The sequence below is a fragment of the Cannabis sativa genome, chromosome 1 (genome assembly GCF_029168945.1).
Source record: "Cannabis sativa cultivar Pink pepper isolate KNU-18-1 chromosome 1, ASM2916894v1, whole genome shotgun sequence".
NCBI classification, from domain to species: domain Eukaryota; kingdom Viridiplantae; phylum Streptophyta; class Magnoliopsida; order Rosales; family Cannabaceae; genus Cannabis; species Cannabis sativa.
In genome coordinates, this window is record NC_083601.1 from 14,072,187 (window position 1) to 14,098,947 (window position 26,761).

A 26,761-nucleotide genomic window follows, 5' to 3' on the forward strand; every position below is an offset into this window, starting at 1 on the left:
TGTACAAAGTTAAAGAAGTGATTCCTTTATATGTGTGCATAAAAAAGAATAATGATAAAGGAAAGACAAAGTTTGTCAATGATGATGATGGTGATGGTAATGAACTCACTGGTGATGATGTTGAATTTGATTGTGATGATGATGTTTTTGATAATAGAAGCTTTTACGATAATTATTTTGGGTGTCATATAATAGATCAAGTTCCGAATGATCCAAGTTATGTCCTGAATGAAGATATACCACAGAGTGGTGAAGGCATCATTGGTTCCAATCCCACACCAGATGATATTGTACATGAAAGCGGTAACAATGAACTTCAGGAATGTGATAAAGTAGTTGAAGAAAATAATGATGTAATTGAGAATGACATTATAGTCGAAGGGGGTCAAATTATCCCTTATCAACATTATAATATGTTTATGGGAAATGTTGCACAATGTAATAGAAAGCAAGTCAAAATAGTGGCAGATATGATGGATCGAATTTGAAAGTCAGAATAGTGGCAAACATGATGGATCCTAATATTGTTCTATGTGACCCTGTGCGACCCTGTGCGACCCTGTGCGACCATAGTATATTTCAAAATATATCCTAATATTGGTATGTGCAACCATGTGCGATTATGTGTGACCATTGTATAGTTCAAAACATATTCTAATATTAGTCTATGCGACCCTGTGCGACCATAGTATATTTCAATATAATCATTTAAATACATTATATTGATGACAATAAATTATTTAACTATATTTTCTAAGTTATATCATAAAGTATGTATGTGTATAACCATTTAGTATCATTTATAAATTATAATTAAAGTATATTATATAATTGTATAAGTCTAGGTGACTATTTAATTATATATTATATATATATGAAATTCAATATATAAATTAAGTTATTTTATAAAATATGTATGTATAAGGTATAATGTATAGATTATAATTAAAATATATTTTATAATTGTATAGGGATTTTACTATTAAAGTACACTGTATAAGTCTTTGTGACTATTTAGTTACATATTCTAAATAACTCAATAATTGAATTATATGGTATAAGTCTATTTTTAACTATTTAGGACTCGTTTGGAATGTCGTATTAGATCGTATTGTATTGTATTGTATTGTATTGTATTATATTGAATTGAATTATATATCATATTTTTATATAATACTATGTTAAACTTTAATTTATATTAAAATATTATATATTTAGGTGTTTATAAAAATTAATACCACATATAGTTTTACATAAAAAGTAATCCGTCCCTGTCCCGTTTAACATTTGGAGATAAAAAGTAATCCTGATCCCCGCCCCATTCCCCATTTAGACGGGGAATCCCCGTCTCATTAGGGCGGATCCCCGCAAGCCCCCATCACGGGAAAATGTGCATCCGTACCCCATTCGAATAAATAACTGAGAATAAATTCTTATTCAGTTTCTCTTTTTCTCTTTATTTTTTTTTTCTTATTTATTTTATATTATTTTATAAATGCTATTTATTTATTATTTTTTTTTTTAAAAAAAACCCTAAAAATACTCTTCCGCATCCCCTACACCGATGCCTCTCTCTCTCACTTTTATTTATTTTATTTTAACTTTCAGGTCCATCTATCTTCAAGTTTCCTCTGATTGTTTTTTTCTTCATAAATTTTCTCCCTTTCTCTATCTGTGAAACTACCGTCGGGAAGCTAGGGCTCGCGGAGGAGCGGCAGATGCTTGGGATCGCCGAAGAAAGTAGACGCATATACGTGTCTCACAGGTTCGGCTCGTGGAGGAGCACATCAACTAAGATTTGGTGGATGTATGATGGAGGTGAGCAGAGATGTTTAGGGATCTGTAGAGTATAAGATTTTCTTCCTTATATTCTCTAGTCGTACTATGTTACGTTTTATTTTTCTTACAGAATTTTTTTCTTGGTTATGCTTTGATACTCAATTCTGAGCTTTAAATTTATTTTGGTCACAGTGTGTGTAAATACTGTGCGAATATCAATGTTGATGCAAATACAGGTTGCTTTCAGATATATGTTTGTGTATTTTGTGAATAAGTTTTTCGAAAGTTGCATTTCAGTTGTTATGTAAAGTTCCGTTGCTCTTATATTTGATTAAAGTGTGTTTTGTTGAAAAAATACTTATGTTTGATTTGATTAAAAGTGGACTGAATTATTTTGATGGGTGTATGCTGCAAATGTTATATGGATAACTCTGCTGAAGTTGTCTTATTGGGATGATTTTTAAATATATTGTACTAGGCTCTTGTCTGTGTTTGTGTGTATATTTTGCTAAACCCTTCGATTCCTTCCTATCCAGGTGTCAGTTTGTGAAGTAAAGGGAAAGATGGATCACCATGAGGATGAAGGGCGTGTTGGTGGTGGTGAAAATATTGGAAAGCAGAATGAGGAGGTGTGATTGGTGTTCCCAATTTAGTTTTCCTTGTAACAGTATCTTTTTAAATTTTCTTGGTTTACAGTTAAGTTGCAGATTTTAGTCTTTTGTCTTGGAACATTTATCTAGACTTAGACAATTGAATCACAAATTAATTCGGACATTGGAATAGTAAATGTCTTCTGAAATGTGCCATCATTTTGTTCTAGTCTTTTAGATATTAAAACTGTTTGTTTGTTGTTTCTTTTTGTTTTGTTTTTTCCCTCCTATTTCGCTAAACTAAATTCCCAATATTTGCTGTATTTGACGTTCAGTTATTGGAACTCATACAAGGGGAGTTGGTTCCATTACATGAGTATGTTATAAAAAGTGTTTTTTTTTCCTTTCTACTCTCTTCTTGTAGGAGGCTGTTGCTCGACTTGAGGAGATGAAGAAATCAATTGAAGCAAAAATAACACTTCGGCAGAGCAATTTGAATCCTGAAAGGCCTGGTTAGTAAATACTTATGAAGTCCTGAGTTCTACTCTCACACATATGTAGGTGGTTATTTATTGAATAGGATGAACATCTTTGGGTGGTCAGTTTCACCATCCATTACTTCTTTCTAAGCACCAAAAGTAGCTATCGAAAATCCTTGATGCTGAAACAAAATTTTTGCTGGTCTTTGTTTTTTTAGAGTGATAAGGTCGATAGGCTGATCATGTCCTTTTTTTTTGGTGTACAATTGTATTTATATTTGTACGACAGTTTCTTTTTGGGGCTTAGGTTTATGGAACAATCATGATTGAAGAGATAAGATGGAATAAGTTACAATTTGTTGGGATTTAAAACATGAACTATTTTTTTATCCTTTCATACTCTTGGTCTCAAGTGATTATTTTTTTGTTGATGTAATATAATATTTTTAAGATATTATTTCAATTATCTTTTAAAATTTCTGTTGCCAACGTTTGGTCAATTATCCTTTCTTGATTTTCATATTATTGATGACGCTTTTTTTTCAGATTTAGTTGCAGATTTCTTTTAGAACTGATTCTTTTTTCTAATGTCTTCTTGTTACTATATTTTTTTCATTTTACATGTTTTTATGTTTATATTGCTTTATTATGGTTGGATGGTGCTCATTGTGGTAACTGATTCCTATTGTGGATGCATGGTGTATCTACACTGTGGCAACTCCACGCTCTCTCTACTCTTATTTTCAGACTCAGGATTTCTGAGGACATTGGATTCTAGTATTAGGCGTAACACAGCAGTCATTAAAAAACTGAAGCAGATAAATGAAGAGCAGCGTGAAGGGCTGCTGGATGACTTGAGAAGTGTTAATCTAAGCAAATTTGTCAGTGAAGCTGTGACTTCCATTTGTGATGCCAAACTTAGAAGTTCAGATATACAATCAGCAGTTCAGGTAACTTTTGTTGTATCAAACTGATGATTTCTTTATATAGCAGCACCATTATACAGAACAACAAAAAAAGATATTTGTGGTATTTATTCTACATCTGACAGTTCTCCGTATTTTAAAGATCTGCTCTTTGCTTCATCAAAGATACAAAGACTTCTCCCCGAGCCTTGTTCAAGGGCTTTTGAAAGTCTTCTTTCCTGGAAAATCAGGGGATGACTCAGATACGGATAGGAATCAAAAGGCTATGAAGAAGCGCAGTACTCTGAAGCTACTTTTGGAACTTTACTTTGTTGGAGTTATAGAAGACAGTGCTATTTTTGTAAGCATTATCAAAGATCTTACCAGCATTGAACACTTGAAGGATCGGGATACTACTCAGACAAATTTATCTCTCCTTGCTAGTTTTGCTCGACAGGGAAGAATATTTCTTGGGCTTCCACTCTCTGGGCAAGAGGTGTATGAAGAGGTATATTTTCTATTTGATGGGATTTCCTTACTTCTTTTGTAAGGGAGCTTTCTATGTTTATCCATTTCTTTTTTGTATGTATCTTCTTTTAAGGACTCCCTCTTCCATGTTGTGCTCCAGTCTATACCATTTATGCCGTTTTTTTTTTATTACAGTTTCTTAAAGGTCTTAATATCACATCAGATCAAAAGAAAATTTTCAGGAAGGCATTACATGCATATTATGAAGCTGCATCAGAACTTCTTCAGACTGAGCATACTGTAAGATTGACTATCGGGATTTTTGCTTCTACTCTTGGTCACTTCTTTTCTCCTCTACTGTATTTTCTTTATTTATTTATTGCTTATGTGACAACTCTTGTATACTTTTTACATTTACCTCTCTCCCTCTCTGTTGGGTTCTGTTCTTTGCCACTTGTTTCTACTATTACTGGAGTTTGTATATTTGATTTTATTTTCTTGTTTATGTGCCAACATTTCTATCCTTAGTTACACCTTGCTCTCTCTCTGTTGGATTACTAGACTTCGTATTTTCTTAACTATATATTATTGTATCAAATTGATATTTTTTTTTAATATCTTGCTAGTCTCTTCGTCAATTGGAGCATGAAAATGCAAAAATTCTCAATGCCAAGGGAGAGCTAAGTGATGAAAATGTAGCATCATATGAAAAACTGAGAAAATCTTATGACCAGTTGTACCGCAATATCTCATCGTAAGTACTTTATTATGTTATTTTTATTATATTTATATGATGATGACTAATTAATGGAGCTAGGCAGTTGAGGTTTATATGGTGTCACTGGCATTTTTGTTTAGGGTGGGCATGCTAGATTATTTTTTTCCTCAATAAAACTAACATCGTAGAGATTAAACGAACAAAAAATAAACAAGGAAATGAAGAACAGATTTTGTATGGAAACTCTTTTAGAGAAAAAATCTCTGGTTAAGAAAAAATTTTCAATGCCAAGGGAGAGCTAAGTGATGAAAATGTAGCTTCATATGAAAAACTGAGAAAATCTTATGACCAGTTGTACCGCAATATCTCATCGTAAGTACTTTATTATGTTATTTTTATTATATTTATATGATGATGACTAGTTTAATGGAGCTAGGCAGTTGAGGTTTATATGGCGTAGCTGGCATTTTTGTTTACGGTGGGCATGCTAGATTATTTTTTTCATCAATAAAACTATCATCGTAGAGATTAAACGAACAAAAAATAAACAAGGAAATGAAGAACGCAGATTTTGTATGGAAACTCTTTTAGAGAAAAAAATCACTGGTTAGGAAAGGTAAATTCATTATGTCCAAATCAATAGTACAAAAATTGAGTATTTGAACATACACTGTACATACTAAACTAGATTGGGCCTATTAAAAACTTAGAAATTTACTGTTTCTACTTTTCCGCACCACTGACATAATATATGTGAAAACATGAACTATAAACACAATTGTCTAGGTGAAAATAAATACAATTATGGACAGATATATGGAAGTACTTCTTGAGAAAAAAGAAAAAGAGAATTGCAACAACAGTAGGCTGAATAGTGTTCAGACATTTGATCATTTGATCCCCACTCATTCATAGAATTATATGATTGACAGCTTAGCAGAGGCACTTGATATGCAGCCTCCAGTAATGCCAGAGGATGGTCACACAACTAGGGTTACTTCTGGAGACGATGCTTCCTCCAATTCTACTGGGAAGGATTCTTCTGTTCTTGAAGCCATATGGGATGATGAAGATACTAGGTCTTTCTATGAATGCTTGCCAGATCTCAGGTTTGCTTCCACACTATGAAAAGCCAATAATATTGGCATGTAGTTGGTAGTTACTCATTGGATAATTGGACTATAGTTTCAATGTTTTTCTGGAAAGCAAACTTTCACTTGATTGAAATGTCACTGATTTTTTTCTTTAAAAAACTTCCAGAGCATTTGTTCCCGCTGTATTGTTGGGGGAAGCAGAATCCAAGATGAATGAGCAATCTGTGAAGACACAAGAGCAATCCACTGTAATAAATTAAATATGTATATATAAAAAATTTATATGGTTTGTATATTTTCTGGACTACATTTTTTGCTGGGCTGCTTGAATCTGGACATCATCACATCACATGAAAAATCTGATAGCTTGGTTGCATGACATATACTATTTTTTTAGCCTGCTCAAGTAGTGCTAAATTTGGGTTTATATCGCTCGACTGTATAAATTATTTTCTTGTGAGTTGGATCTTTGTAAACTTATTTTCAAATGATTCCTTGTGCACCTTCGACATATTCTTTGGCACTCATGTACCACAAGGCTTAACCAGAATGCATTGCACTCTTTTCTATTAACTATTTGCAATGTTTTGCTATGTAATGTGTTTTGTCAGTCACTCTTTCATATTTATGGCTGTTTCCTAAATTTACGTTATGTCCTGAAGTATATGTTGTTGGTCACCTAATGAACCTCCCATGTGTTTTTTTTCTGGCTAAATGAACTCCCTTTGAGAGTCTTCAATTTTATTATTGTGATGTTACATGCTCGTGAACCATTTGTACTGTATATAACATAAGATATATAGTATGGACTGTGGAGCTGTGTTTTTTTTTCTTTTTTGTTCAAATATGGAGTTTTACTTTGTTTGCAAGCATATGATCCTGACTTAGTTATAATGTCACAATAATTCCTCTTCATATCATTTTGGATCACAGCTGATGAGAGCGTTCCTTTTCTTTTATTTCGTTTGAAGGAATTGGCACCTGAATCAGACCAAGTTCAACAAACTGCCCCAGACTCTGCAGAGATTTCTACAGATTCTGGTGCTTCACAGGAGGGCAGAAGCACAGAAAAAGGGAAGGAAAAGGAAGAAAAGGAGAAGGATAAGAGTAAAGACCCTGAAAAGGAGAAAGGGAAAGAGAAAGATGCTGACAAGAAAGGAGACACTGAAAAAGAGAAATTAAAAAGTATTGAAGGGACAAATCTGGATGCCTTATTGCAGAGACTTCCAGGTTGTGTGAGCCGTGATCTTATCGATCAATTGACTGTAAGCATACTCCTGGTTATGAAATTCAACTGCAATCATACTTCTTTAATCTTCTTCGTTGTTGTTGTTTTTTTTTTTTCAATCAACATTCATATAAATTTATTTTGTTTTTCTTGCTTTTATATGTGAGCTTCTACCTTGAACATGTTACTGTTGCTGTAATATATATTCAGGTAGAATTTTGCTACTTGAATTCAAAAGCAAGTCGAAAAAAGCTTGTGAGGGCATTGTTTAATGTTCCAAGGACTTCATTGGAACTGTTGCCGTACTATTCACGCATGGTTGCCACATTATCAACATGTATGAAAGATGTTTCTTCCATGCTCCTACAAATGTTAGAAGAGGAGTTTAATTTCTTAATTAATAAAAAGGTTTGTTTTAAATATATTTGTATGATACTAAAACTTGAAGTGGATAGTATTCTAAAATATTTTGTTGCTGTCATTCTTACGGGCGAGGATTTCTAATTGAATTATATTTTGCTGCAGGATCAAATGAACATTGAAACAAAGATCAGAAACATTAGGTTTATCGGGGAACTATGCAAGTTTAAAATTGCACCAGCTGGCCTTGTTTTTAGTTGTTTGAAGGTAATGTCCTAGTTGCTGGTTTTTTTCATCTCTATTAGATTTTTTTGTGTTCTTTTCTTTTCCTTCTCTTATAAATCTGTGCTGGAATTGCAAAAGTATTTATCTCTTTTCTGTCATTTCCTCGAATGTTTTCTAGCTGCAAGATAGTTTATATTAACTATGGATGTAAGTTTCAGTCAGCTATAATCTTGTATCTATAGTAGCACTTGATGTTTGATTACTGGAAAGATGGGCTAATAAAGTGGCTACTGCTGTTCACCAGGCTTGTTTAGATGATTTCAGTCATCATAACATTGATGTTGCTTGCAATCTTTTGGAGACCTGTGGTCGTTTTCTGTATCGGTCGCCTGAAACTACTGTTCGAATGGCTAATATGCTGGAGATATTGATGCGTCTGAAAAATGTCAAAAATTTGGATCCTCGGCATAGCACCCTTGTAGAAAATGCTTACTATTTGTGCAAACCACCCGAGCGGTCTGCTCGGATTGCTAAAGTTCGCCCTCCTCTGCATCAGGTTCAAATCTATTCCACCATTTACACTATTTTGTATATGCCTCACCTAAAACCCATCTCTCATCTCCTTTTTTTTCATTTTCTTTTTTGCAGTACATAAGAAAATTGCTATTTTCAGATCTTGACAAATCTACAATTGAGCATGTGCTGAGGCAGCTTCGTAAATTACCATGGAGTGAATGTGAACCCTATCTTTTAAAATGCTTCATGAAGGTTCACAGGGGGAAATATGGCCAGATTCACTTGATAGCTTCTCTCACTGCTGGCTTAAGTCGCTATCATGATGAATTTGCTGTGGCTGTTGTTGATGAGGTGAAGTTTCTTCTAGCTTCCCATACTCTTTTGGCATTATAGTTTACTGGTTCTTAGGACGAGTATATCCCTGTATTTTTTGTTGTTTCCTGATAAATCATAGTGATATGCTCTAGTTTTCAACAAGTAGTCTTGCTGCATTCCAGTTCTTTGGCATCATGTCTTATGCTTATCAGTACAAAACTCTGAGAATATTTCTATCATTCTTTTCCATAGACCCGAACCTTGTTTTAAGTTTTAAATGCAAAGAAGAGAAAACTGTATCAACTAATTGAGTGAATAGAGAAGTTAGAAAGTGATAGAATAATGATAATCTTAAGAGTAGACATTATATATCAACACAAACAACTACAGTAATGAATTCCCACAGGAATGCTTTCTATTAATCACCAAAGAATTACTGAAAATAGCTCTTCGAGAGGCTTTCTCTCCTATTCTAACCTTTCAAGAAGGCTAGATCTCTCCCAAGAGATTTCTCAATTCTAAACCCTTTCAACATAACTAAAACTGAGTTCTGATTCCCTATGCATACACGATAGAGAATAAAGCTTTCTTCGTAGCAACTTAATTAAAAGCTACTAGCCAATACAAAAAAAACAATTCAGCTTAGAACAATTAGAACAAAGACTAAAACTGAATAAACTGCTGTCATAAAACTTATGCTTGGCATTTGTGGCTTTTCCTCTTTCGGTAGACACATCAAGGGTTTATCAATATCCCTACTAAAATCTTACCTTGTCCTCAAGTGGAAATCATGCATTGATAGTTGAGCAAGTCTCCTGTGTAGCTTCAAAGTCAGGTAGGGAGTGCCATTCCATCAAAACGTTGGAATTTGCTTGAGTACCAGCTGTTATAAAATGGTGTTGGAGGACCTGTCCGGGTTCAACCTGTAGCTCCAATTTAGGTGTCAGTTGCAGACGTAATGTAGGAGAGGAGTGAGCATCACCTACTGTGCAGCGAAGCTGGGAGACATGGAAAATTGGATGAATAAGAGCTGGATACGATAGCTGGAGTCTGAAAGTGACTACACCGATTCATTGGGAATAGGGTATGGGCTAGCATCTAGTTGGCAGTTTTTCATTGGACTGTTTGGTGAGTGAATGCTGGTTATATAATTTGATTTTTAGGAAGACCTTGTCTCCCCACCTTAAACTCCTCTTTTCGACGTTTTAGATCAGTATGGGCTTTCATACGTTGCTGTGCACGTTAGAGATGCATGATGCATCCTTAAATCATCACGATCTCATTCTGTGCCTCAAAACTTTTCAATAGATGAAACCACCGCTGTCTCCTTTTTGTAAGGCAAAATAGGTGGTAGATCTTGACCATATAATGCTTTGAAGGTTGTGGACTTGAGGGATGTATTCTGTGCTGTATGAAAAATCAGCCCAAGATAAACCATTTAGGCCATTGTTTAGGGTGCTCATATGTGAAACAATGTAGGTACGTGTCCAGACACCTATTAAGAACCTTCAATTGCCCTTCGATGGTATGGTATGTGGTGCTTTTCTTGAGTTGTTTTCCTTGTTGCTTGAATAAATGGCTCCAAAAGTTGCTCACAAAAGTTCGATCATCATCGGTAATGATGGACATGGGAAATTCATGTAAGTTAACAACTTCGCGCATAAAAGTTTCAGCTAGTGTTTAAGCTTCCAAAAGTGAGCATGGTCAATCTATCAACAACCACCAAAATCGTGTCCCCAACGTTGGATTTGGGAAGGCCTTCTATGAATCTATGATTATTTCGTCCCAAACTTGTGCTGGTAGTGGGAGGGGCTGGAGTAATCCGGTAGGTTAAGTATTGAGGAGTTTATTTTGTTGCCCCAAAAAGTTCAGCTGCGATGTGTTTATAAGTTTTGAGCTTGCCTAAATGTCCTCGCCATGGGACTTTTCTTAAAATCAGCTAGGATGTGTGGAATTATGGTGGGTTTTCTTTGGGATAGCTACTTTTGTAGTAGAGGATGTGTTATGGAGAGTGAAAACGTAGTGTTGTTGATTACTGACGTGAATATCATATCATAGCTGAGTAAGGAAGGCATCAGCGGAATTAATACTAGGGTAATTTTAGTGGGGGTAATTTGGTCAAGTAAAAAATTCATTACATGAAATTCGGGTTTCCCAATCATAATCCCAAAGCTGGTGCAACTCAGTGAGTAAGGAAGGCATCAGCGGAATTAATGCTAGGGTAATTTTAGTGGGGGTAATTTGGTCAAGTGAAAAATTCATTACATGAAATTCGGGTTTCCCAATCATAATCCCAAAGCTGGTGCAACTCAGCTTTGGCTCTTTCTTTTTCTGATAAAAAAAAAGACGCTTAAAGACAGCTTTGGCTTTTGGCTTCTAGCTGCAAAAGAAGCTTAAATTAATTAATAAGCCATTTTTTTTTTTTGTTTTACCAAACAGTTTGTCATTTAGCTTATTCAACAAGTGCTTTTAAGTTTCTCTAAAAGCTGTCTAAATGGGGCCTAGATCTCTCCAAAGAGATCTCTTTCAAATCTAAACTCTTTCAACATAACCGAAACTGAGTTCTAATTCTCTATATATAGAGAATAAAGCTTGCGCATCAACAACTTAATTAAAAGCTACTAACTAATACAAAAAGAACAACTCAGCCTAAAACAATTAATGAAAGACTAAAACTGAATAAACTGCTTTAATAAAACTTATGCTTGGCCTTTTCTCTTTTTGTAGACACATTGGTCCAGGGTTATCAGAAAGCAGTCTGAGCAAGTGATCTGGTTGTATTTGTTTTTTTTTTACAAGTTCTGTGACTCTTATTGATGCGTTATTTATATATAATCTACTAAGTTGCCTGCATTCTAGAAAAACTGGTGCATCTCAAGGTTTTTGCAATATGTTTTTGCCTTATTGTCATATGTTTGAACTTTCAGGTTTTGGAAGAGATTCGGGTTGGCCTGGAATTAAATGACTATGGTATGCAGCAGAGACGCTTAGCCCATATGCGATTTTTAGGAGAGCTATACAACTATGAGCATGTGGATTCGTCTGTTATTTTTGAGACGCTGTATTTGATTCTTGTCTTTGGCCATGGCTCACCAGAGGTATTCTTCTATGTGCTCAGAACAATTGTTAGGAATCTTTTTTGTTTCTGACATACATGCTTTGATGTGAAAATAATAGATGGAATCTCTTCATACCAACGGGGTTTTTTTCTTATAAGTTTTATTTATAGATGCTATTTGGGATGGTGATACAGCTAAAGTGCGATATGGAAAATGATTTGTGTCATTTGGGGTGTCATATAGCTAAAAGTAGAACATGGTCTTATGGACTTGTATGTCAAAAATGAATTTTTAATGACACTATGCCATGTATAACTATGTCTTTGTTTTTCTTAATATTTATTTTGTTTGATTTTTGGTGCGAAATATATTATGTAAAAATATTCTGACATGGTATCTAATATTATTTTCCCATCTCATAGCAAGATCTACTAGACCCACCGGAGGATTGTTTCCGCATGAGGATGGTTATTACTCTCCTTGAGACCTGTGGGCACTACTTTGATCGAGGCTCTTCTAAAAGGAAACTTGATCGATTTTTAATACACTTTCAAAGATATATCTTGAGCAAAGGTGCTTTACCACTGGATATTGAATTTGATTTACAGGTATTTATTGCAGTTTATTTTTTTAATTTCATTTGTAGTTGTTCTTCTTGCATGCTTTGATGACTGGAAGTAATATTATAGCACCGTTTATATTACACCTATATTATATGCTTGAAATGAGAAAACACTGAAGTCTGTTATATCCCTTATGTTTTTGAAAATGTGTTGTATCTTCATTCCCTTTATGCACTCAATTTATTACCTTCCTGGAATTTGAGGGAGATCTATTGTACTGAAGCTTTCATTTTCAGGATTTATTTGCTGATTTACGTCCCAATATGACTCGATACTCATCTATTGAAGAAGTTACTTTAGCTCTGGTGGAACTTGAGGAGCATGAACGTACTCTCCCATCTGACAAAACAAGTAGTGAGAAGCACTCTGACAGTGAAATAAGGAGTTCTTTCAACTCTATTTCAGCAAATGGACAGAGTGCTGTGAATGGTAACGAGGGAAATGGTAGGTTGCATGATGGCCTTGGAGACAGTGACAGTGATTCTGGAAGCGGGACTCTTGATCCAGAGGGGCGTGATGAAGAAGAACTGGATGATGAGAATCATGATGAAGAATGTGATACTGACGAGGAGGATGACGATGGGGGTGGACCTGCCTCAGATGAGGATGAAGTCCATGTGAGGCAGAAGGTGATGGAAGTTGACCCTCTTGAAGCAGCAACTTTTGAGCAAGAACTAAAGGCTGTCATGCAGGCAAGTGTTTTTTCTTTAACTCTTGTGGCATATCATTTAATGTGTTTTATTCTGATGACTGTGGTGTGGGGCTTGTGTGCTGGTGGTGAATATTGATTATTTCTAACGTCAAATTAAATTAAATGCAGGAAAGCATGGATCAGCGCAGGCAAGAACTACGTGGTCGACCCACATTAAATATGATGATACCAATGAACGTGTTTGAAGGATCAACCAGGGGGGTTGGTGGTGAAAGTGGTGATGAAGCATTGGATGAGGAGGGTGGAGGAATTAAGGACGTCCAGGTAAAAGTTCTTGTGAAGCGTGGGAGCAAGCAACAGACTAGGCAGATGTACATCCCTCGGGATTGCTCTCTTGTACAGAGCACAAAACAGAAAGAAGCAGCTGAGCTTGAGGAGAAACAAGACATCAAAAGGCTAGTTTTAGAATATAATGATAGAGAGGAGGAGGAACTGAATGGGTTGGGAACCCAAACATTGAACCATATGCAGGGTAGCGGCAGTAGAGGTTCCACCCGAGGTCACTTGTGGGAAGGAAGCAGTGGGAGGGGGGGAACACGTCATCGGCATTATTCCGGTGGTGGAATCTTCTACAACAGAAAAAAGTGAAGGTTATTATGCTAGAAGGCTTTCTTGTTTTTGCCACAAGTTCAAATAGGTACAGTAAACTATCTCAATTTCTAACGAGATTTGTCGAGGCTGCCTAAAACGAAGCGGTGCCTTTTCTGCAAGACTGATGTGCCGTTTCTTACCCCATTCTGATGAGCTCAATAGTCTAAAAAAAGTAGCGCTTCGGGAAAAATGTTTTAAGAAGTTCAATTGCCAGGTAGTTAGTGCGAGACACAATGCTATGTGTTTTCAGTTTCTGATCTGCAATGTACCTGTAGGATTTGATTGTGTTCTGTATAGATCCTGCGTTTGGCATTTGCTGCAGTTTGCATGTATATATATGTTATGTAAGACAAAATGAAGATAGTATGACCAAAAATCTCTTGCTTTGTTCTTATTTTAGATATAGTGTAATGATTTCTGTTTTACTTGTGTAGTGACTGACTCATTCAAACCGAACTTCATATGCATTTGGAATGTTTGAGAGTTTATTATAATGATAATGAAATACCAATCTCATATGACCAATTCCTGTATTGTATCCATATTGTTTTGGACAGTTAATGTGTTGTAATGGTACTCATCGTTTTAGTTGCCCCACGGCTACAAATGTTTTCAAATCGTTTCGAGTCCAATTGGGTAAGGTGTGGTAATTTTAACAAATCTATAATGAATGTAATACCAATCTTATACGACCAATTCTTGTATTGTATCCATATTGTTTTGGACAGTTGCTTTTTTTTTTTTCGTGTGATGGTACTCACCGTTTCAGTTGTCCAATGTTTTCAAATCGTGTTTTGAGTCCAATTGGAAAAGGTGTGGTAATTTTAATAAATATATATCGAGTTTTGCATAATTTAATTTAATAATTATTTAAAATATTTCTAGCCATTTGTAAGGTATTACTTCATTCTAATAGCAATATGTGTGCAATGTGTGTGTGTACACTTATATATATTTTCACCTTAGTTTTTGACAACCTTGTTCTGGGTTCCGTATTTAGAGAGCAACTCTTTTATGTTGAAGTAAGAAATGGTTTCTTCGTTTCTTTCTAAAGTAAACTTTCGCTTGGGGATACCAAATCCACAACCACAACCCTTTCACTGCACATTTATTCTTTTTTGGTAGGGAACAAATAATTTTTTTCTTAAATCTAAATATTCCCAGGCCTTGTTTGGTTTCTATTATTCTGGCGTATATTGGCTGACCATTGCCCATGCTTATTGCCCCATTTTCTCAAACGAAAAAGATGTCTTAGAAAATTCTCTTGTAACCGCAGCATCTTTTTTGACCAGAAATTCAGACACATCAACCTTGTAAAGGCCCATTTAGATAGATCAATAGTGGTACTCCCACTAACACCTAGAAGGACAAGAACTTATAGCCTTTTAAGAGGGTCGATTTTGGACCTTTTAGGAAGTGAAAAATAAATAAAACTAGGGAGAAACTAATTTTCAAATTGAAGCTCACATAAACATCCTAAATGGAAAAATTATTCCATTTCGGGCACTTGGATATAAACTAAAACTATAGCTTTCAAATATATACCTTGAAGATAATTTTATGCCATTTAAGTTGGTGGTGTCATTCCTCAATTAAGTGACTATTGCTACGCCTATTTTTATTATTTGTTTTTTTCTTGAAAAAGAAACAAACAAAGAAAGAAAACGATTAAATAAAGCAAAGAAACACAACACAATATGTTTTGTGTGCGAATTTGGTTCTCAAAAATTTTGGTGGTCTTAAGTAATTATCTATTGGTTTACAGCTAAGAATTGAGTGCCATACGTGGAACAAGTGGTGCCCACGATTCCACTTTGGCTTAAAATTGCGATACCCCTTAACTATTTTGGACCCATTTTATCACCTTTTCTTCTGCACGTGATCCACGACGATAAGTATTGTTCACATATTATATATGTTCCTTTTCTTGAGGAGAAGAAACTTATTGACCTACTGAATCATAGTTATTGATTTCATTTTATAATAAGCCTTTCATTTATTTGGCCATTTTTTTTTACTAACACACACACACAAACATAGCTTCAAGAAGCAAAGTACCTCCTTCGAAGTGTTTACTTGCTCTTACCTAAAAGAATATTATTCCAATCCCCTTGTACAGTTTAAAAGTTAGCTGATAAGAAACAACAATAAAAGGAATATAAGGTCAAAGGTTTGCTTTCTAAGATTCTTGCTTTTTTTTTTTTTTAAACAAATATATAATTTTTAGGTTAATTAACAATTTTTCCCCTTGAACTTTGACATGTACTAAATCATGCTACCTGAATTTTTTTGGCCGTTAAAAATTCCCCCTAAACTATTAAGATTGTTAGATTTAATGACTTTTATTTAATTTTAGTAAAAAAATTCTAACATGGATGAAAGTTTAGGGGGCATGATTTAGTACATATCAAAATTTGTGGGGCATGATTTGGTAGATATTAAAGTCTAGAGAGTATGGTTTAGTACATAAACAATCACTGAAACAGTAAAATTGAATGAAATTAGACAAAAGTCCTTAAATCTAACAATCTCAATAGTTTAGGGGGAATTTTTAACGGCCAAAAAAGTTCAGGGAGCATAATTTAGTATATGTCAAAATTCGGGGGAAAAAATTGCTAATAAGCCTAATTTTTATTAATTTGCTAAATCAGCCAAAAGATAAGACTGTACCTCAATAGGAATATCATCCTTATTAAACATTCGATCTGAAAAAGAACAAAATGCTACTATGAGCAACCATGTTAGTAGATTGGTTAATAAAAAATAAAGAAACATTGTTTAAAGATTCTAGAAGTTTACGATAATCTTCTATAATAACCCTAAAAGAAGAAAGTATAGATAATGAATTTTAAATAACTTAAACTGCTATCAAGCAATCTGACTCTAACTCTACTTTCCGCCATGTTAACAAATTCTTGCTTTTCAATCATATAAATTTATTTTCTTAAGTGAGATTTAAATCGAACGGAACTTAGTTTTATAATTAATTAAATATAATTTTTACTCTCCTCTTCTAGAGTTTTGCTTTTTATTCTATTCTTTATAAAAAATTCTTCAAACTATAGTAATTATTGTAAATAAAAGTAGCTTTAAATATATAATATTAACTCTAAAAAATAAGACTACACAATCTTAGATTTTACTCTTAAAGTACTATTTATGTAAGAATTTTTTGTTTGTACTCTCAAATTATATGAATGAAATGCAACTAAAATGATAAATTTGCAATAATTTTTATATTTCAGGAGATTTTTTTTTTTTTTTAAAAAAAAAACTTAAGGATAAAACTCAAGTGTCATAATTTAGGGATAAAATTTTATTTACTCTTTGTAATTTGTCTAGTAGTACATGAACTTATGCCTATACTTAGAAAAATATTACATTAAAATTACAAGAGAGAATAAGAGGATTACAATCAAAATATCCAAAATACAAATAACAGTATTACATCAAGATTACAAACTAGAGAAGAAGAAGAATAACACACAATAAACTTAAGGCTCAAGGAACTTTGTCCTAAATGTCATTTCTTCTCTCATATGGACACTTAAAGAAACTCTAGAAATGCTCTTAAGAATTTATCAAGCCTCATATGCTCAGCCTAGTGTCTACCGATGAACATTTCCTCATAAATAACTAACCACAACGAATGATTTCAACTACATCTCTCACAAGTGAACAATATGACCTCTATTTATAGAGTATTCACTCCCATATGAACATGAATAACCACCATAAAGCCATTGGATGTTACCAATCATAATTGGGTGTTTATGGTATTAATTGGATGATTTGGAAGAGTTTTAGGCTCTTAGAAAGACTCCCAAACTTTCAAAAATATATGCACTTGTATACTGAAAAAAGTAATTAGTTACTGGTCACTATTTTTTCAGCTTTAGCCAATTATTCTCTAAAGTGTTCCAAATCACTTCCACTTGATTTTGAGCTATTTATACACCTTATAAATGAATAAATCAAGTCTCCAACATCTATATTTTCAATAGCTATCATTCATTCACATTCATAAATAATTAGTAACATTTTTTTTTTACTAATTTAAGAGTTAAAAGGAATTGAGAGTTACATATTCAAATGATCATCAAAATTAAAGAATTTGTAACTCCTATTTTGTGATCATTCTACACATATTTTGTACCTCCATAATGTATGTTATAATTTGTCATACTTAAAATATTTAATCTAAATATTATATTGTATAAAATAATATATCATTCTCCTACTAGATTAAATAGTATCTCATTTGTGGCAAATAATTTTGTAATACAATATTTTATTTAATCAATCAAACATTATATTATATAAAATAATATATCATTCTCCTACTAAATTAAATAGTATCTCATTTGTAGCAAATAATTTTGTAATATAATATTTTATTTAATCAATCAAACATTATATTATAGAGTAATGTAATATTCCCCCACTTGATTAAATGACTCCACTCTAATGGAAACCATTACATTTGTGCATAGTGTAAAATGTCTTTCGTCTTGAATTTTACCTTAGTGTAATTACCACAAAGTTTGTCAAAATTTTAGTTGCTGTAGCATTGAACCACTATTACTAGATAACAAACTGGTGATACCACATACACCTTTGCTATGTTCACTCAAGAACCTTATGGATTACTTTTGCACCGTTAATGAACATGTGCAAAAATCCACTTTATGAATATTTTAGAAAATAACTCCCAATTCTCATAAGAGGCGGCACCACCCCTAGTCTATATAGGTAGAGTTTTAGTGTCTCACAACTCTTTAGACACTTTCTTAAGCTTAAGCTCCATTAAAAAACCTTTCGGTTTTAACCCTCTAATTTTTATTACATGTACTTATCCATAGATGGGACAATTGAGTACCACATTCACTTTATTGACTTATTATTACCTATTGAACTTAAGACTTAATTTTTACTAGTGTTAAGATAAGTTACCATCAATGAGTAAAACACTAAGTCCCATCCCTCAAAATTCATGCTTTAATCTTGTATGAAGATTAAACGGTTTGTTAACCTCACACTTTTAATTCCAAGCGAAACATGCTAGCCAAATATAGTGTCCACCTTTAAGGTGACCACTATTCTCCTTAAGTACTTAAGTTTTGAAAATTTAATCATAAAAGATTAATTTTCACGCTACTCAAATTCTCAATAATTTTGATACAAAGCATATCAAAATTAAACACTAATTTAGACACAAAACATTTCTAAATTACACACTTAACTTTAGACACCAATCATCTCAAAGTTACACTTACCAAGCATGTCTCAAATATACATATTTTTAGTTTTAGACAATAAACATGTCTAACAATTAATAGAGTAATACAATGGATTAGCCTTTATTGTGTATTGGGTTGAGAAGATCCTTAGAAGCTTCTATTTTCTCTTGGTAATAGAGCATTCATTGGCTCACGCCATGTCTACAATCAGCTAGACTCCACACGGAGGAAATCAAGATGATGGAGATGGTGCAGACTAACAAACTCCTGGACAACTCTGCTCCCCTCAGACCATTAATGGAGGCTCACAGCAAGGATTTCACACTGGATTTGGAGGTTTCAAAAACTCACCGTTTGGGAATACTCTTACTCAACCATTTTCTATCAAACTTGATAGAAACAATTTTACTCTCTAGAGAAATCTTGTCTCTACTATAATCAGGGGTCATCGTCTTGAAGGCTATGTCAATGGATCAAGGACCTGTCCACCTGAGTTTGTACCATCACCTAGAGCTACATCTGAAGATACATCAGATCCAATTCTTATGCTGAACCCCGAGTATGAAAAGTGGATAATTTGTGACCAAATTTTAATGGGTTGGCTCTATGGATCTATGATAGAAGCCATAGCTGTAGAGGTTACGGGGTGCTCTTCAGCAAGGACTTTATGGACAACTTTGGAGAGTCTTTATGGAGCACATTCACATGCAAAAATGGACGATACTCGAACCAAGATTCAGACAATATGCAAGGGAAGCACTACCATGGCTGAGTATCTTTGATAAAAAAGAACTTGGTCTGACAACCTTGCTATTGCAGGGGATCTCTATCCTGAAGCTCACCTCATTTCAAATGTGCTAAGTGGTCTTGATGCTGAATATCTAATAATTGTTTGTCAACTTGAAGCACATGCAAAAATACGGCTTACCTGGAAGGAGTTGCAGGAAACTTTACTGATCTTTGACAGTAAACTCGAGCGTCTGAACTTGCTTGGATCCAGTGGGAAAACTCACATTCATTTGGAGCTGGAACATCTGCAACTTTGGCCAATAAGCATCCACAACCATATCACCCTGCTGGACGTGGCAACTTCAATAATAGCAATTATGGTCGAGGGGGCAGAGGATCAAACTATCATAATGACAATGGCAGTAACAATAGAGGAGGTGGTTCAGGCCGTGGTCGAGGCAGGTGTGGTAGAATTCCCAAACCAACCTATCAAGTTTGTGGACGCTATGGACATTCTGCTGCAATATGCCATAACAGGTATGATGAATCCTTTATGGGATTCACACCTAGAACCAACAACAACAACAATGAAAAGAAGGATCTCAGTACTTATGTGGCTACACCAGAAATGATAGATCATGAGAACTGGTATGCTGATTCAGGAGCCAACAACCACCTCACTTCGAACTAAGATAATATTTCAAACAAGTCTATCTACAATGGTAAGGATCGCTTGACTGTTGGTGATGGTACTCAGCTACATATTTCACATATTGGTTCAAGAACTTTGCAATCATATAATGATAACGAGTTATTTTTAACTGATGTATTATATGTTCCAAAGATTGCAAATAATTTAATAAGTATTTCCAAATTGACTGCTGACAATAAAGTGTTTGTTGAGTTCTTTTCTGATGTTTGTTTTGTGAAGGACATGAAAACAAAGATGGTGGTGCTGCGGGGGAAACTTAAAGATGGTTTGTATCAGCTTGAAGGTGCTACCAAACCCTGAAACTTAAAGTATCCAAGCCTTGTTTTACCAAACACTAGACCCGAGTCTTTTCATTTATGTCTTAGTCCATTTTTGCAATTGTTGAGTCTGTTTCTTAGTCCAAGTCCTTTGTTAGTTCGAGTCATGTGTCTGTCAAAGACTTGTGGCATAGAAGATTGGGTCACCCCTCCTCTAAGGTCTTAAGTCAAGTCTTGAATAATGCTAATGTAAAAACATCTATAAATGATAACCTACTGTTTTGTGAAGCATGTCAATATGGGAAATCCCATGCCTTACTCTTTAAAATTTCTAACAGCAGGGCCACCAAAGTGCTTGATCTGATTAATATAGATCTTTGGGGTCCATCACCTGTTATGTCCAACACGAATTTGAGATACTACATTCATTTTGTAGATGACTTCAGTAGATACACTTGGATCTACCCTCTCAAAGCCAAGTCAGATGCCTTAGGGGCTTTTGTTCAGTTTAAAACAAAGGTGGAAAATCAATTTGAGAGAAAGATTAAGAAGTTACAGACCGATTGGGGGTGAATATCAGTCATTTAGCAATTCGGTTGTTGAAAATGGCATTATTTTCCAACATTCTTGCCCCCATACTTTGGAACAAAATGGCCGTGCTGAAAGAAAGAACATGCACATTGTCGAAATGGGACTAACACTCCTTGCTCAAGAAAACATGCCTCTAAAATACTGGTGTGATGCCTTTTCAAACCTCTGTTTATCTTATAAATGACTTCCAACACCTGTTCTTGGGGGTAAGTCACCTATTGGACCCTATTTGGCAAGAAACCTGACTACAGTTTCTTAAAGGTCTTTGGTGCTGCCTGTTAACCGTGTCTAAGGCCCTACCAAAACCATAAATTTCAATTTCATTCCACCAAGTGTGTGAACCTAGGGTATAGTGAAGTGCACAAAGGATATAAATGCCTAAGCTCTAATGGGAGATTATATATCTCTAGACATGTTAATTTCAATGAGAGAGAGAGAGTTTCCTTTTGCTGTAGGTTTGCTGAACAATTATAGGAAAGAGTTTGATATCACTATTTCATTACCAGATGCCTAGTTTGACTTCTTATACAGCAGCCTGATCCAACTTTATCTCACCAAATTCACATCCACCACATAATCAACAAAATGAACCATCTGCTGCCACACCTTGTCCATCACCTGCTAATATAAATCATCAAAAGTCAACTGAAGCATCACCATCATCCATGAGTCCAAGTTAGTCTCCTACAAACCAGGTAGATCTCACTGACCATTTATTTGTTGATTTGGATTTTGCTCAAACTCATGCTGTTGACAGTGAGACAACAGGAGCACCTGGAGCCGATACATTTGTACAACAGTCTCTTGAACCAGAAATGGTTCCACAGTCTAGACACCCCATGATAACCAAGTCCAAGGTTGGGACATTTAAATCCAAACTCTACACTGCACAGATCAAACAACACCAGGGGACTTCTGAACCTAATTCTGTCCTGGAAGCTCTTCAACACAAAGGTTGGAACAAATCTATGATTGAAGAATTCTAGCCTTAATCAAGAACAAGACCTAGGTTCTAGTTCCAAGGAGAGCAGAAATGAATATAATTGGAAACAAATGGGTGTTTAAAGAAAAACTTAATCCTGATGGGACAATTGAAAGGCTTAAAGCAAGACTTGTTGCTAAAGGATTTCATCAAAGACCTGGCTTGGACTTTGGTGAAACATTAGTCCTGTTGTCAAAGTCTCAACTATCAGAATCATTCTTACTATAGCAGTCACCAATGGTTGGGATGTGAGACAGTTGGACATCAACAATACCTTTTTAAATGGCAAGCTTGAAGAAGATGTTTACATGGAGCAACCACAAGGGTTTGAGGACAAGGAGAAGCCCCATTATGTCTGCAAACTGGAAAAATCTTTGTATGGGCTTAAATAGGCATCTCGTGCCTGGTATGAGCAGTTGAAACAAACACTTCTCGAGTGGAACTTTGTGAACTCAAGGGCTGACACTTCCCTTTTTCTCTTAAAAACCTCCAAGTTTGTTATCATGGTACTCATCTATGTGGATGACATAGTCATAATTGGGAATAATGGCCTTGAGGTTAACAACTTCATCACTCGACTTCACAAGGTGTTTGCTTTAAAAGACCTTAGTGCCTTGAATTTCTTATTGGGGATTGAAGTTATTAGAGACAAAACATGGATGTACCTATCCCAAGGGAAATATGTAACATAGTTGCTAAAATGTGTTGATATGTAAAATATCAAACCTTGTCCTACACCCATGACAGGAGGCAAGCCTCTGTCATTATATGAAGGATATACTATCTGGCAGGTTCCCAGACACGAGAATGCCTTCGAGGACATGTTGGCCAAGCTAGCAACAGATCCAAAAATAAAGGAAGACAGGGTAGTCCCCATAGTTCATCTTGCTACGCTAAGCACTAGATATGTCATCCTAGACAAAAAGTTGTACAAAAGAGGGTTATTTGTACCATATATGAAGTGCACAGTCAGGACAGAAATCAACGTAGTTATCTATGAGATACACGAAGGTTTTTGTAGAGATCACACATCTAGACCAAGTCTATCTAAGAAGATCATCTGGCAAGGGTATTTTTGGCCCACGATGAAAGGGGACTGCATTGACTACGTCCGAAAGTGTGAGCAATGTTAATGTTATGCCAAGGTCCCTCGGGCTAGGCCAACAGAAATAACCCTCATTAGCAGTCCATGGCATTTTGCAGAATTGGGAATTGACTTAGTATGGTCTCTTCTAATTGGGAAATGAGGAGTGAAATACGTCATATTTTTAGTTGACTACTTCACCAAGTGGATAGAAGCAGAATCAATAAACACAGTCACATCCCAAAAAGGCTTTGGATTTTGTAATCAAGAATATTGTATGTTGTTTTGGCATTCCACATAAGATCGTGTCCGATAATGAAAAGTAATTTGATAGTGACCACTTTACTGATTTTTGTACCAAACACTAAATTATAAAAACTTTTTCAATCGTGGTCAAACCACAGGCAAATAGATAAGAGGTCGATGCCATGTGTATTCTACTCATGAAAAACTTAGAGTTTATCAGTATCCATGACTTGATGTCTTGAACAGGCATCTCGTGCCTGGTATGAGCAGCTGAAACAAACACTTCTCGAGTGGAACTTTGTGAACTCAAGGGCTGACACTTCCCTTTTTCTCTTAAAAACCTCCAAGTTTGTTATCATGGTACTCATCTATGTGGATGACATAGTCATAATTGGGAATAATGGCCTTGAGGTTAACAACTTCATCACTCGACTTCACAAGGTGTTTGCTTTAAAAGACCTTAGTGCCTTGAATTTCTTATTGGGGATTGAAGTTATTAGAGACAAAACAGGGATGTACCTATCCCAAGGGAAATATGTAACATAGTTGCTAAAATGTGTTGATATGTCAAATATCAAACCTTGTCCTACACCCATGACAGGAGGCAAGCCTCTGTCATTATATGAAGGATATACTATCTGGCAGGTTCCCAGACACGAGAATGCCTTCGAGGACATGTTGGCCAAGCTAGCAACAGATCCAAAAATAAAGGAAGACAGGGTAGTCCCCATAGTTCATCTTGCTACGCTAAGCACTAGATATGTCATCCTAGACAAAAAGTTGTACAAAAGAGGGTTATTTGTACCATATATGAAGTGCACAGTCAGGACAGAAATCAACGTAGTTATCTATGAGATACACGAAGGTTTTTGTAGAGATCACACATCTAGACCAAGTCTATCTAAGAAGATCATCTGGCAAGGGTATTTTTGGCCCACGATGAAAGGGGACTGCATTGACTACGTCCAAAAGTGTGAGTAATGTTAATGTTATGCCAAGGTCCCTCGGGCTAGGCCAACAGAAATAACCCTCATTAGCAGTCCATGGCATTTTGCAGAATTGGGAATTGACTTAGTATGGTCTCTTCTAATTGGGAAATGAGGAGTGAAATACGTCATATTTTTAGTTGACTACTTCACCAAGTGGATAGAAGCAGAATCAATAAACACAGTCACATCCCAAAAAGGCTTTGGATTTTGTAATCAAGAATATTGTATGTTGTTTTGGCATTCCACATAAGATCGTGTCCGATAATGAAAAGTAATTTGATAGTGACCACTTTACTGATTTTTGTACCAAACACTAAATTATAAAACTTTTTCAATCGTGGTCAAACCACAGGCAAATAGATAAGAGGTCGATGCCATGTGTATTCTACTCATGAAAAACTTAGAGTTTATCAGTATCCATGACTTGATGTCTTGAACAGGCATCTCGTGCACGGGTATGAGCGAGCAAAACAAACACTTCTCGAGTGGAACTTTGTGAACTCAAGGGCTGACACTTCCCTTTTTCTCTTAAAAACCTCCAAGTTTGTTATCATGGTACTCATCTATGTGGATGACATAGTCATAATTGGGAATAATGGCCTTGAGGTTAACAACTTCATCACTCGACTTCACAAGGTGTTTGCTTTAAAAGACCTTAGTGCCTTGAATTTCTTATTGGGGATTGAAGTTATTAGAGACAAAACATGGATGTACCTATCCCAAGGGAAATATGTAACATAGTTGCTAAAATGTGTTGATATGTAAAATATCAAACCTTGTCCTACACCCATGACAGGAGGCAAGCCTCTGTCATTATATGAAGGATATACTATCTGGCAGGTTCCCAGACACGAGAATGCCTTCGAGGACATGTTGGCCAAGCTAGCAACAGATCCAAAAATAAAGGAAGACGAGTAGTCCCCATAGTTCATCTTGCTACGCTAAGCTTAGATATGTCATCCTAGACAAAAAGTTGTACAAAAGAGGGTTATTTGTACCATATATGAAGTGCACAGTCAGGACAGAAATCAACGTAGTTATCTATGAGATACACGAAGGTTTTTGTAGAGATCACACATCTAGACCAAGTCTATCTAAGAAGATCATCTGGCAAGGGTATTTTTGGCCCACGATGAAAGGGGACTGCATTGACTACGTCCAAAAGTGTGAGTAATGTTAATGTTATGCCAAGGTCCCTCGGGCTAGGCCAACAGAAATAACCCTCATTAGCAGTGCATGGCATTTTGCAGAATTGGGAATTGACTTAGTATGGTCTCTTCTAATTGGGAAATGAGGAGTGAAATACGTCATATTTTTAGTTGACTACTTCACCAAGTGGATAGAAGCAGAATCAATAAACACAGTCACATCCCAAAAAGGCTTTGGATTTTGTAATCAAGAATATTGTATGTTGTTTTGGCATTCCACATAAGATCGTTTCCGATAATGAAAAGTAATTTGATAGTGACCACTTTACTGATTTTTGTACCAAACACTAAATTATAAAAACTTTTTCAATCGTGGTCAAACCACGAGTGCAAATAGATAAGCAGGTCGATGCCATGTGTATTCTACTCATGAAAAACTTAGAGTTTATCGATTCCATGACTTGATGTCTTGAATGTGCATCTCGTGCACAGTATGAGCAACAAACAAACACTTCTCGAGTGGAACTTTGTGAACTCGAAGTGACACTTCCCTTTTTCTCTTAAAAACCTCCAAGTTTGTTATCATGGTACTCATCTATGTGGATGACATAGTCATAATTGGGAATAATGGCCTTGAGGTTAACAACTTCATCACTCGACTTCACAAGGTGTTTGCTTTAAAAGACCTTAGTGCCTTGAATTTCTTATTGGGGATTGAAGTTATTAGAGACAAAACATGGATGTACCTATCCCAAGGGAAATATGTAACATAGTTGCTAAAATGTGTTGATATGTAAAATATCAAACCTTGTCCTACACCCATGACAGGAGGCAAGCCTCTGTCATTATATGAAGGATATACTATCTGGCAGGTCCCCAGAGACCAGAATGCTTTCGAGGACATGTTGGCCAAGCTAGCAACATATCCAAAAATAAAGGAAGACGAGGTAGTCCCCATAGCTCATCTTGCTGTGCTAAGCACTAGATTCGTCATCCTAGACAAAAAGTTGTACAAAAGAGGGTTATCTGTACCATATATGAAGTGCACAGTCTGGACAGAAATCAACATAGTTATCTATGAGATACAGGAAGGTTTTTGTAGAGACCACACATCTGGACCA

At 35.3% G+C, this 26,761-nt stretch overlaps 1 protein-coding gene across 1 annotated transcript; it reads left to right on the plus strand.

The window, feature by feature from the left end:
• Positions 1-1,535: 1,535 nt before the first annotated feature.
• Positions 1,536-14,187, plus strand: LOC115706264 (regulator of nonsense transcripts UPF2). Its single transcript, XM_030633852.2, has 18 exons — positions 1,536-1,818; positions 2,316-2,408; positions 2,794-2,881; positions 3,596-3,798; positions 3,917-4,261; positions 4,417-4,521; positions 4,848-4,975; positions 5,872-6,048; positions 6,200-6,281; positions 7,005-7,298; positions 7,472-7,669; positions 7,787-7,888; positions 8,151-8,402; positions 8,495-8,713; positions 11,605-11,775; positions 12,159-12,344; positions 12,596-13,051; positions 13,180-14,187. Exons 1-18 carry the CDS (start codon positions 1,810-1,812, stop codon positions 13,657-13,659), a joined length of 3,588 nt encoding a protein of 1,195 aa, XP_030489712.2. The 5' UTR covers positions 1,536-1,809; the 3' UTR covers positions 13,660-14,187.
• Positions 14,188-26,761: the final 12,574 nt, after the last annotated feature.

Excerpts from the sequence above, each read along its gene's own strand:
- LOC115706264 (XM_030633852.2), top strand. Across the intron at positions 6,282-7,004 it reads AGACACAAGAGCAATCCACT|GAATTGGCACCTGAATCAGA; the intron begins GTAATAAATTAA and ends TTTCGTTTGAAG. Across the intron at positions 11,776-12,158 it reads TTGGCCATGGCTCACCAGAG|CAAGATCTACTAGACCCACC; the intron begins GTATTCTTCTAT and ends CCCATCTCATAG.